A 12,784-nucleotide genomic window follows, 5' to 3' on the forward strand; every position below is an offset into this window, starting at 1 on the left:
TGCCAAATATGAAAGATTACCCAATGCATTTACCTGTGATATACCTGACCAAACATTGTTTATGAATTCTTGAGCTTAATTGAATGCTTTAAAATCAGCAACATGTCACCTCATTAGAGGGCAGGTGGTGGGTGAAGGCTGGAAAATTCCCTCCGTAGGATTAAAGAGAGGAAAATCAAATGATGGAAATAACAAATGAGAAACAATAGTCTATCATCTATCTATCTATACTATTACTAAAACTCCCATCTTGACCACTTCCGGTCCGCGTTGTAATTAACTTTGCGCAAAAACGATCCCCCATAGCACTAAGATTTTTCGCCACCTTACTCACCATTCTCCTCTGCTGCAAGTTAAATAAGTTTTGTTCCGATCGATAAAATAGTACAAAGGTTACTATTAGTAACTAAAATTATATAAAAGGTACAAAAGAAGGTTTAAAAATCGTAAAATCCGCCCCTTCCGGAACCCGCTGTCAATAATGCGGCGAGGAGAATAAAAAGCTGAAGGGGCGCAGTGTGTTGAGCAGCTCGCGGGGAGTCAGCGGAAGCTGATGAGTTGAACCGGAAGCCTCTGAGTGAAGCCAGAGTGGGACCGGGATCTCCTGCGTCAGGCCGAAAGCTGAAGGTGCGGGGTTTCCCTCACACTCCCAAGGGGTCCCACTTAGTCTAGTGAAATATAAAACTGGAAGCAGCAACATAGAAACAATGAAACAACATAACTAGAATGTGTAAAGTGAAGATAAAATGGATTTAAAACAAATTTTAAAAGCAACTTCAAATCTGTTAGTAATTTAGAAGATTAAGGGTTGCCTTGACTAAAATGGATTTTGGTATTGATTAATATAGTCATTCTTTAATTCTGCAGGCAAGGCCAGTAGGAAGGACCAGAAATGGAGAGGACCAGATGAGAACATTCGGGCTAACCTTAGGCAGTATGGCTTGGAGCAATTCTATGTTGATGTACTAGTTTCAGACGCGTCAAAAAATATATTGAGGAAGGCCAATTTTTTTGATGCAATCATTACTGATCGTAAGTTGATGTTGAAGAAATTATATTTTAATTGAAGTTTTTGTGTACCAAAAACAGCCAAGTAACGAGCATCTGCAGTCCCTTGTTTCTAAAACCAATCTTTTACATTTCTTACTGTCTCAGGTGTCCCACAATCTTGCTCAACAGAGTGTTAAATTGTGATAGAGGCAGTACTGCATTTGTGCTTGAGCCAGTTTTGAATTTATCCTCGTAGGCTTAAGGAACTTCCGATGCTGTTTTATAACAAGGGACACAAAGTGCTGGGGTAACTCAGAGGGTCAGGCAGCATCTCTGGAGAAAGTGGATAGCTGCTGTTTTGGGGCGGGACTGTAAACTGCCGTAGGGGGAAGAAAAGTGGGAACATGGCATAGTCTGGCGAGTCTTCTTATCGAATCCACACACAAGATTAGAAGTTGTTCGGCCAGAGCTGATCACGCTTCTGGGCATCTGCATACAATGGTGTCTGCCTTGCGCTTCTTGTGCTTGTGCGTGGTGGTGGAAAGATTAGTGAAAACAGGGCCGCGACGTGAACGCTCTTTCCTTGACCCTAGTCTGGCGAGTGATAGGTCGATACAGGTGAGGGGGGCTTTGATTGGGAAATGGGTGGACAAAGGCAAAGGGTGGCCATTGGTTAGAGTAAAGGGCAAGGCAGGTGGGAGTAAGGAAGCCGGAATGATGAGGGAAATTGAGGCTCTGGTCAGAAAACAGAAGGAAGCATGCGATAGGTATAGGCAGCTATGATCGATTGCATCCCTGAATGAATTTCAGGATCTGAGAAGCATATCTAAGTAGGAAATCAGGGCAAAAAGAGGGCAGGAGATAGCTCTGGCAGATAATCTTAAGAAAAATCAAAAAATATTTTATAAGTACACTCAGGGAATGAGGGCAACTAGAGAGAGAATATGTTGCCTCAAAACCAAATGGTCATCTCTGTACGGGACCGCAGGAAATGGGTAGGGTCATCAATTAATATTTTTCCTCCGTTTTTACCGTGGAGAAAGACATTAAGGCTGGGGTACTTGGAACAGTCAATGGTGATGTCTGAAGGACAGCACGTTTTGTGGTTAAAGTGGTGCTGGAAGTCCTAAGGCATACGAAGGATCTGATCGGATATATCCGTGGACAATGTGGGAAGCTAGAGAAGAAGTTGTAGGAGCCCGGATGAGAAATATGAATCATCATTAGACATGGATGAGGTGCCAGAAGACTGGAGTGTGGCTAATGTTGTGCCTCTATATAAGAAGGAAGACGGAACTGCAGATGTGTATGAAAGAACTGCAGATGCTGGTTTAAATCGAAGATAGACACAATATGCTGGAGTAACTCAGCGGGACAGGCAGCATCTCAGGCAGTATTTCTTACTGATGTCACCCATTCCTTCTCTCCAGAGATGCTGCCTGTCCCGCTAAGCTACTCCAGCATTTTAAACCAGCATCTGCAGTTCTTTCCTACACACTTCATCACGCTGGTTATGGTCATACTTTATGACTATATGCCGATCAATCCCCCCTCACCTGTATCCACCTATCACTTGCCAGGCTTTGTCTCGTCCTTGCCTCTCTTCCAGCTTTCACCCCCTTACTACAATCAGTCTGAAGAAGGGTCTGACCCGAAATATCACCTATCCATGTTCTCCAGAGATGCTGCCTTCCCCACTGAGTTACAGCAGCATTTTGTGTCTTATTTTGAATTTGGCCTTGACATCTCCTTACAGGGCATTTTTACATTACCATTGTTATGGATAAAAGCAATACATACAGTGCAGCATGGAGTAAAAAATCTAAAAGGGCTGCACATAACCCTTCGAAAAGTTACATTATGTTTCTTCTACATGTTTTTCACCTATTATTATTTGCAAAGTTACCACAGACTGTTCAATTTGCTGTATATAGGTTTACTTTTGTTGTAGACAGACACAAAATGCTTGAGTAACTCAGCAGGACAGGCTGCATCAATGGAAAGAAGGGTCACTTTTATTGTGATTAAACTGCACACGATGAGGTTTTAAATAGGTCCAGACACCAAAGGATGGTTGAATTTGTTTTTGTCTCACAATTGACCATAGAATAAAGCAGAGTTAACTTCCTTCATTGTTAAAAGTATGAAGTTACAGATCCTCTTTGATGACTTAAGGGACTTTTTTTGTTTTATAGCTCCGTATGGTGTAAGGGAATCTACACGGAAAACAGGATCACAGAAAGGAGTTATAAAATCAGCAGAGGAATAGTAAGTTTAAAACTTAAATTAAACATTTATGGATCTTGAAATACAATTGCTATTTGTGTCTTAAAACTTTATGCCACTATTAACAGACCAAAGATTTAAAAAATATTTAAGGCTTCAAAATCACTTTAGGAAACCTCTTGTAACTGTGCTTCTTGGAAAATCAGCTAGCAGTCTCAATGATGTATTAATTTGGTATATTTTCGTCTTGGCTGCTGAGTAATGTAAATTATAAAGTGAGCTATTGCTATCTTCAGAGATTAAAAAGAAGCTTTGGCATTATGTACTCCAGTATTTTACAGAAGTTTATCATTGAAAGTCATTGGGTAGCAACATTTCCCCATGGCCTGGGGCTACATTGCTGCCAAATGACTTTCAATGATAAACTTCTGGATAAATGCAAGAAAGCAGCTATGACATATAATACACAATAAACCATATTACAAATACACAGTAAACAAGTTGTGCATTCTTGTACTCTTACATGGGTATGACCGCACATTAAAAAAAAAAATATGTCAGCAAAATGCACCGCTTAAAAATACTGATTTCCTCAGCAAAATACCGATTTTCAGGTACTAGAATACTGAAATGTTCTGACAAAACTAGGCAGCTCTGAATATATCGCGATATCGGTAAACTACTAAAAAAAACAATATCCAGGAGCTAAGGCGGGCCCCTGGATCACACCCGTAATGGGCGAGCGCCTTCGGCAACCCGTGCACTCAGAGTAAGATTGTTCATTTTCAAATGTTGGCAGATATGCTATACACTGTAAATGGTTTGATTGTAATCATTTTTTGTCTTTCTGCTGACTGGTTAGCATGGAACAAAAGCTTTTCACTGTACCTTGGTATATGCGACAATAAACTAAACTAAACTAAACTGTGGCCAGAAAAATAATTTGTGCTTCCAGTGATCAAAAGGAAGTTTGGGCTCCTTGTGCTGCATTATTAACCTCCCTTTCTCACTGTAATATTGTGTTATACAGCCTTTGACTTAAATAACGGTCAGCAGAAGTGCAGATTCCTCCAATCCTTCTTCCACCTGTAAATACAAGTTTTGGGTGAAATTCTGGATGGCTTGATGTTAAATAAACTTTAGAGAGTAACTTTTTTCCTGGATCGTTTCTTCTTTGACTTCCGAATGCAGCATTAACATTTTTTTTGCAGTTATTTTTGTCTTGTTAACTTAAACCACCAGATGGCACTCTTATTTCTTAGATCTTATTTCTTTGTGCCTTTGACTCTGGGAAGGGAGCTAGGAACTAATCTATAATCTACGAATTCAGGTTTATCATTCTTTTCATTTGATGAAATGGGCAAAGTTTGAAAGTGTTGAAATGTTGAAAGTGGTGAAAATTAAAATTCAGTGTGCTCTGTGGATTGCAATGTTTCTGGGTACTGGAGAAAAGGAATCAGCAAAATATATAATAACATTCTGTAGCCAATAAGCAAGAGTTTCATGCATAACCCAAAGTGCACTGGCAGAACCACGATTAGAATCAGATGCATGTTCTGGTTAGTGTATTGAGGGAGACATTCAGGTGCTGAAGCTAGTACAGAGAGTGTTCCTAAATGGGTGAAGTCTTCATACTGAAGAAGGATTGGAGGAATCTGCACTTTTGTTTTGGGTCAATTCAAACTTTGCAGGAAAAGTTGGCTTCATGGATGGAAGCAGAGGGTGATGGTGGGAAGTTGCTTTCCAGGTTGGAGGTCTGTGACTAGTGGTGTGACTAGTGGTTTGGTGCTGGGCCCATTGCTGTTTGGCATCTATATCAATAGAACGTACATGGCATGGTTAGCAAGTTTGTGGATGACACAAAAGTGGGTGGTATTGCAGATAGTGAAGATGGTTGTCAAAAATTGCAGAAGGATCTTGATCGGTATGGCAGGTGGGTTGAGTAACAGTTGATGGAATTTAATACAGAGAAATGTGTGGTGTTGCATTTTCGGAGCACTAGCATGGGCAGAACCTACACAGTGAATGGTAGGGCTCATTGTAAAGCAGAAGGATTTAGGTGTACTGGTACATAGTTCATTGAGAGTGGCATTACAGGTAGATGGGATGGTCAAAAAGGCTTTTGGCGCATTGGCCTTCATCAGTCGGAGCATTGAGTATAGAAGTTGGGAGGTCATATTACAGTTGTATAAGATGTTGGTGAGGCCACATTTAGAGTATTGTGTTCATTTTTAGGCACCTTGTTATAGGAAAGATAGACACAAAATGCAGGAGTAACTCAGCGGGACGTGCAGCATCTCTGGAGAAAAGGAATGGGTGACGTTGGAAAGAATAGGAATGCTGTTGTCAAGCTGGAAAGGGTTTTGAGAAGATTTGCCATGACTAGAGGGAGAGGTTAAGCAGGCTGGGAGTCCTATTCCTTGGAGCATAGGAGGATCAGGGGTGATCTTATAGAGGTGTACAAATTCAAGAGAGGAATAGATCGGGTAGATGCACAGAGTCTCTTGCCCAGAGTAGGGGAATCGAGAACCAGAGCACATAGGTCTATGGTGAGGGGGCAAAGATTTAATAGGAACCTGAGGGGTAGCTTTTTCATGCAAAGGGTGGTAGATGTGTGGAACGAGCTGCCGGAGGAGGTAGTTGAGGCAGGTACTATTGCAATGTTTAAGGAACAATTAGACAGGTACATGGATAGTGTAGGAAGGAACTGCAGATGCTAATTTACACCGAAGAGTAACACAAAATGCTACAGTAACTTCAGCAGGACAGGTAGCATCTCTGGATAGAAGGAATGGGTGATGTTTCAGGTCGAGACCCTTCTTCAGACTGAAACGTCACCCATTCCTTCTATCCTGAGACACTGCCTGTCCCACTTAGGTACATGGATAGGACAGATTTACAGGGATACGGGCCAAGTGCGGGCAGGTGGGACTGATGTAGATGGGACATGTTGGCCGGCGTGGACAAGTTGGACCGATGAGGCCTATTTCCACGCTGTAGGACTCTATGACTAAAAAAGGAGAAAAAAATAGCCTTGGTGCCAAAGGTCGTTTCCTAGAAACATAGAAACATAGAAAATAGGTGCAGGAGTAGGCCATTCGGCCCTTCGAGCCTGCACCGCCATTCAATATGATCATGGCTGATCATCATGATCATCAGAAAGATTGATCAATACAGATTTATTTATATAATAGTGGATGAGATAATTCTGGAATTAACTGAGAAACAATTGGCTTGTTTTCGATCGTAATTATCTTCCTAATTGTATTGTTTTTAAACAGAAATACTTAGTTTTCTACTTAGGATGAAAATTTCTGACTTTCTTTAACGAATTCAACTACTCCGAAAAATGTAAACATTTTTGAGTAATCTTAATTCCAACACCCTTTCCAATGCATGAAGTTTTTTCATTGTTTTGATAATTTCCTTTCAAGTTGTACTTGTACTCGCTAGAATTTAGTAGATTGAGGGGGGATCTTATAGAAACGTACAAAATTCTTAAGGGGTTGGACAGGCTAGATGCAAGAAGATTATTCCCGATGTTGGGGAAGTCCAGAACAAGGGGTCACAGTTTAAGGATAAGAGGGAAGTCTTTTAGGACCAAGATGAGAAAATCATTTTTTTACACAGAGAGTGGTGAATCTGTGGAATTCTCTGCCACAGAAAGTAGTTGAGGCCAGTTCATTGGCTATATTTAGGAGGGAGTTAGATGTGGCCCTTGTGGCTAAAGGGATCAGTGGATATGGAGAGAAGGCAGGGATGGGATACTGAGTTGGATGATCAGCCATGATCATATTGAATGGCGGTGCAGGCTCGAAGGGCCGAATGGCCTACTCCTGCACCTATTTTCTATGTTTCTATGTACTTGCCACTGTACATTCCTCATTATGCCATGGGAATGCATACAGTCGATTAATTGGTACAGTAGTAAAAGATGTTTATGTCATTATCATGAAATAGAGAAGATTTTTAAGAAAGGTACAATATGAAACCTATGCATATATGTAAAAAAAACAAGAGCCGTTCAAACGGGCAGCATAGTGGCATGATGATAGGGTTGCTGCCATACAACGCCGGAGACCCGGGTTCGATCCTGACTATGGGTGCTGTCTGTACGGAGATTGTACGTTCTCCCTGTGACCGCGTGGGTTTTCTCCAGGTGCTCCAGATTCCTCCCACACTCCAAAGATGTACATCTTTGGTAAAAGTGTGTAGGATAGAGCTACGGAGTGATCACTGGTTGGCGTGGACACAGTTTGTCGAACGGCCTGTTTCCACGCTTAAAGGTCTACATCTTTTCCAGATAGATGCTGGTAAAACCAGACCTGCATGTTCTGACTATTGCCGCATACACGCCCTCGGTTTCAGTACTGTCAACTTCCCAAATTGTTACCTTTCAGCTGTATGGAATCCTGATGTTGAGCTTGACCCAGGAATTTGCTTGCATCATTTGCAACTTTACAGGACTGTTTACTTTCCTGTTGACATTTAATCTGTAGACACAGATAAATGACTAAATAGTTGAGGTTTTTACAGTATTGAAGGATTTTTTCAATTGCTTGTTCGTCTTCTGTTTTTTTTTCCCACAAACAACATCACATTACTTGCATTTGTACTCTTCATAACTGTGCAATAGATAGCTGAGGCGATAATATGGCATTTAAATGTCATGAACTAGATTTATTTATTTGAATAATATCTGCAAAACTGGTGAAAAAATTAGAATGGAGTAGATAAAAGAATCAAATTAGTGATTCTTGCATTTGTGAATAAAAATTTGTATGTTATCTGAAGAATGATTATTTGAAATGTTTTTTTTTGTCTTTCAGTATTGAAAGTCATGTCCAAGTCTCCATGAATTATCACCTGAGTGATATTTTTATTGACCTGCTGAACCTGGCTGCAGAGAACCTGGTCATGAATGGACGTCTAGTTTACTGGCTACCTGTATATAAACTTGAGTATATATCAACTTATTTTTGCACTTACTGAAACCTGTAAAAAATAATCTGATCTGAGTCAACTATTTTATGTTTAATGAATTGTTTTTTGCATATTTTAATATTATTCTACCTTCATCGTATCAGATTCAGGGTAGTTTATTGTCATCTAAACAAGATACAATTAAATTATTTGTTTGCATGAAGCCTAGTTCAAGTTCAAGTTCACATTTATTGTCACCAATTAAGGTACAGTGAAATTTGAGTTACCATGCAGCCATCCAATCAAAAATTACACAATACACAATAGAATTTAACATAATTTAACTCGCCGGGATGATCGAAACTCCAATGTCGGGACGGACGGAACACACACTACGCTTGGAGTTCCTGAATCGGCCACTTTCTTATGGGAGATCGCGGCTTTACGATGTTATAGGCCGCAGGCCAGCGGTCGGACATGCAAACAAATGAGGGTAATTTGCACACTGCAACACATGCAACAAACACAAAACGAAGATAACATCCTAAAGCTTTGAATAATATTCTAACATTAAAATAATATTAGGCAGTTAATCTTTCTTGCGTAATAGCTTTAGGATGTTATCTTCTTGTGTTTGTTGCATGTGTTGCAGTGTGCAAACTAGCCTCATTTGTTTGCATGTATAAATACATTCAAATTTACTTTTGAAGCCAAACATGCACCAAAAGTAGAAAGAAAAGATGTGATTTCATAGCTTGAAATTTACCTTAAATCTTTAATAAAAGACCTTTAAGCTGCAAATGTTACTGCTCAAAGACATCAATCTTTGCTCAAGTGTTACTAATGCTCGGTTAGAGCCAGCCCCATGATAAATATATTCTTTAGCTGAATAACTGGTGGGTTAAGACATTTCCAAGAGAATGGGGCAGAGAGCTGGGGCAGGGCTGGGATGGGAGCAGGGCAGATGAGGCGCACCAAAAGAACAAACAAGTTGATGGCTGCAAGGGGCAGGCAGAAGAGGTCTTGTGCCCCAGCGAGGTAGACCCTGCTAATGCACAGACAGAGAGAGATGAGAGCAGAGAATGATCCCAGCCTAGCTCTGGCATGGACAGTGCGCATTTTCCCTTTGTAGGTCATATCAATAGATGTGGCCGCGCTGAATTCTACCTTTAAAAAGCCGCAGGATGGAGCCGTCTTCTTTAACACTGTTGCTTCGCCGCCACCGCCTCCTTGCTACACAATGGCAGCGAGTGCGGGACCGAGATCCTGCCTAGTTTTTTTAAGTTCTGAAATTGAATTACTTTCAATACTGAATCAGAATATACTTACTGTGTGAGATGCTGTCCAGCTCCTCTATTTGATACTTAGACCTTCATTGACAGTTGGCTCAAGAGTAACTCGGGAGAGGAACTTGGTACATCGCAGAAATGAGAAGTAAACGGCAAACTTAGACATACACGTGGGAACTCGTTTAAACTCGTGAACATAAACTTGGAATGTCGTAGACAACCACGAGTGTGATTTTTTAATTTCACTCGGGATCACTCGTGGGTGGACTCGCACCGTGAGACAGGGCCATAAGGCTTACAATTTATTCCACCTGCCTAAGGAAACATGAAGAGAGTTCCATTTAAAATCTCCATTTTAAAAATGGTTTATCCACAATCAGGAAGCTATCTGCACACTTTTTTTTGGAAACTGAGGAGGCCACATATTATTAATATGGCATCATCACTTTGATTCTTTTAATATCAGGCATTCTAAAATATAAATGTTGGCAACATTTGAGCGTGTGCTCAGATATTAATTCTGGTTCATGGAAACTGAGTAATCACAGTTCTAACTGACTTTGGGTCTTTTGCTATTTATTCAATAACTAGTAAATTAACATTTGATAATTTTTCCTCACTAGTCTTTTTTTTGTTCTTCTTGTATACCTTGAGCATATCTGTTCTTATGAATATAAACTAGTAACTTACTGATGTTTCATCATACATATCAGTGTGGCTGTCTTTGTAATACTTATGTTAGGGTTGCCCAAAAAGAATTGATTTAACTCTGTATCCTGATTGCATATAACCATTTTCCTCCAACTCTTTGTTTTAGTATTTGTGTTCCTTATATATATTTTTTTAATTATTGTTTTTATTGGCTACCATATCTGTAGCTACTTTGGTTTCTCTATACCTCCACTCATTTGAAGCTACTGTTTGTATCTATTTTTGTGTGATCTTTTTTTAGGAAGTCCTCAAGACTGAGAATGACTTGCTTCCAATTCAGTTTTGTGGCTTCTGTGGAAATTGATGAATCCAATGTGGGAACCACAGACCTTTCTACAAATATGCTTGGTAGAGCCTGACAAGACAGGCGGGTGGAGATTCTGTGCATCTGCATTGACTGAGGCATCTCTCACAAGGGCAATGATTACTCTCAATCTTTCAAATTGTGTGCGTTTGTTAAATAATTCCAGGTGGGGGTGCTGTAAGCCAATAATTCAGCTACATCAGAAAATACAATACTGAGTGGTATAACCAAAATTTATATAATACAAGTATAATACAAGTAGAATACAAGTATATTCATAGAGCCTCCAGATCTTTAATTGTTGTGTGCTTGTTCCCATACACATTAAGGTGAATCAGCCTCACAATCTATAAGACCTGCGGACCTTAAGAGGAAAGTTGCTCAAGATAGAGTCATAGAGACTTACAGTGCAGAAACAGGACCATCTACAGTGCCCCCCATAATTTAAAGATTAAAGACTCCACAATTTGAGGTTTGTAAAATAAAAAAAATCACATGTGGTTAAAGTGCACATTGTCAGATTTTAATAAAGGCCATTTTTTTTCATTTTGATTTCACCAGATAGAAATTACAGCAGTGTTTATACCAAGTCCCCCCATTTCAGTACACCATAATGTTTGGGACACATGGCTTCACAGGTATTGGTAATTGCTCAGGTGTGTTTAATTGCCTCGTTACTCCAGGTACAAGAGAGCTCTCAGCACCTACACTTTCCTCCAGTCTTTCCATCACCATAGGAAAATGTTATTGCTGTTTATCAACATGAGGACCAAAGTTGTGCCAATGAAAGTCAAAGAAGCCATTATGAGAGTGAAAAAAAGAATAAAACTGTTAGAGACATCAGCCAAACCTTAGGCTTACCAAAATCAACTGTTTGGAACATCATTAAGAAGAAAGAGAGCACTGGTGATCTTACTAATCGCAGGGACTAGCAGGCCAAGGAAGATCTCCACAGCTGACGACAGAAGAATTCTCTCTATAATAAAGAAAAAAACCCAAACACCTGTCTGACAGATCAGAAACATTCTTCAGGAGTCAGGTGAAGAAATCGCAGACTTCAAGCAGTCATTGCATGCAAAAGATATGCAACAAAATATTAAACACAACTACTCTCATTTACATGACATTGCTGTGTCCCAAACACTATGGTGCTCTGAAATGGAGGGACTATGTATAAACACTGCTGTAATTTCTACATGGTGAAACCAAAATGTATAAAAATGGCCTTTGTTAAAATCTCACAACGTGCCACAATTTAACCACATGTGACTTTTTTTCCTATTACAAATCTCAAATTGTGGAGTACAAAGAGAAATAAATAAATGATGGGTCTTTGTCCCAAGCATTATGGAGGGCACTGTGAATTAGTCCAATTTGCCCACATTTAAACCATAGCCCTCTGAACGATTCCTACCAATGCACCTGTTCATGTTTTTTTTAATATTGTTATTGTACCTGCCTCATCTAACTCCTCTGGCAGCTCATTCCATTTACCCACCACCCTCTGAGTGGAAAAGTTGCCACAGATTCCTATAAAGTATTTTCCTTCTCACTTTAAACCTATGTTCTCTACTAGTTCTTACTTCCCTTACCCTGGGTGAAGGCTCTGGGCATTCATCCTATCAATTCCCCACTGATTTTAAACAGCTATATAAAATCACCCCTTCCTCCTGTGCTCCAAAGAATAGAATCCTCGCTTGCCCAATCTTTCCCTATAGCTCAGCCCCCTCGAGTCCTGGCAACATTCTTGTAAATCTTCTCTGCAAGATGCTGATGGAAACTGATTTACAAATATTATAGTTATGATTTAATTACAGATAGTGCACAGAGTAAATCTTTGTGGTACAATGTGTTCTGTAGGTTCAAAGATTATGTGTATTTTAAGTGCCATAACTGCTCAGCTGCTTCATTGTTGTACAAGAAAAATTATCATCAGTCATATGGCTGCCCTGGTCCTTTTTCCTGTTGATGTTTGGGGATTGCAGTGTGTAAGTCTTAATAACATGTATATCTACACATGTAGATAAATTATAGTGGGATGGGATCATATACTGTATTTTCTTTATTCCTCTCCCTGCAGCAAAGTAATTTCACTTATTTATGAACTGAGAATTGATTCTGCACCCCTTACTATGCACTATGGTCTTGATGTTTATCATTAAAGAACTGCTTTGAACGCTGGTCTAACTCCACCAATGTTACTATAATGTGATGAGACTTGTTTATCTTCTAAAGTAGAGTGAACATATTATTACATTATTTCTTGGCTGTGATCACCTTAGAGATACAGCGTGGAAACAGGCCTTTGAGTTTAGTTTATTATCTCGTACAGTGAAAAGCT

General features: G+C 39.8%; 1 protein-coding gene across 3 annotated transcripts in view; it reads left to right on the forward strand.

Moving 5' to 3' along the window:
• trmt11 (tRNA methyltransferase 11 homolog) overlaps nucleotides 1-12,784 on the forward strand; it is a 149,932-nt gene that overhangs the window by 32,162 nt on the left and 104,986 nt on the right. For all 3 annotated transcript variants that reach the window (XR_004412034.1, XM_033021217.1, XM_033021216.1), the window contains exons 9-11: nucleotides 868-1,032; nucleotides 3,186-3,258; nucleotides 8,046-8,177. Coding sequence is in view for 2 of the 3 variants with exons in the window: in XM_033021217.1 (XP_032877108.1) it covers nucleotides 868-1,032; nucleotides 3,186-3,258; nucleotides 8,046-8,177 (370 nt within the window). In the remaining variant the exon portion in view is untranslated. The remainder of the gene's footprint in view (nucleotides 1-867; nucleotides 1,033-3,185; nucleotides 3,259-8,045; nucleotides 8,178-12,784) is intronic.

The sequence above is a fragment of the Amblyraja radiata genome, chromosome 5, assembly GCF_010909765.2.
Source record: "Amblyraja radiata isolate CabotCenter1 chromosome 5, sAmbRad1.1.pri, whole genome shotgun sequence".
In the NCBI taxonomy this organism is placed as follows: Eukaryota; Metazoa; Chordata; class Chondrichthyes; order Rajiformes; family Rajidae; genus Amblyraja; species Amblyraja radiata.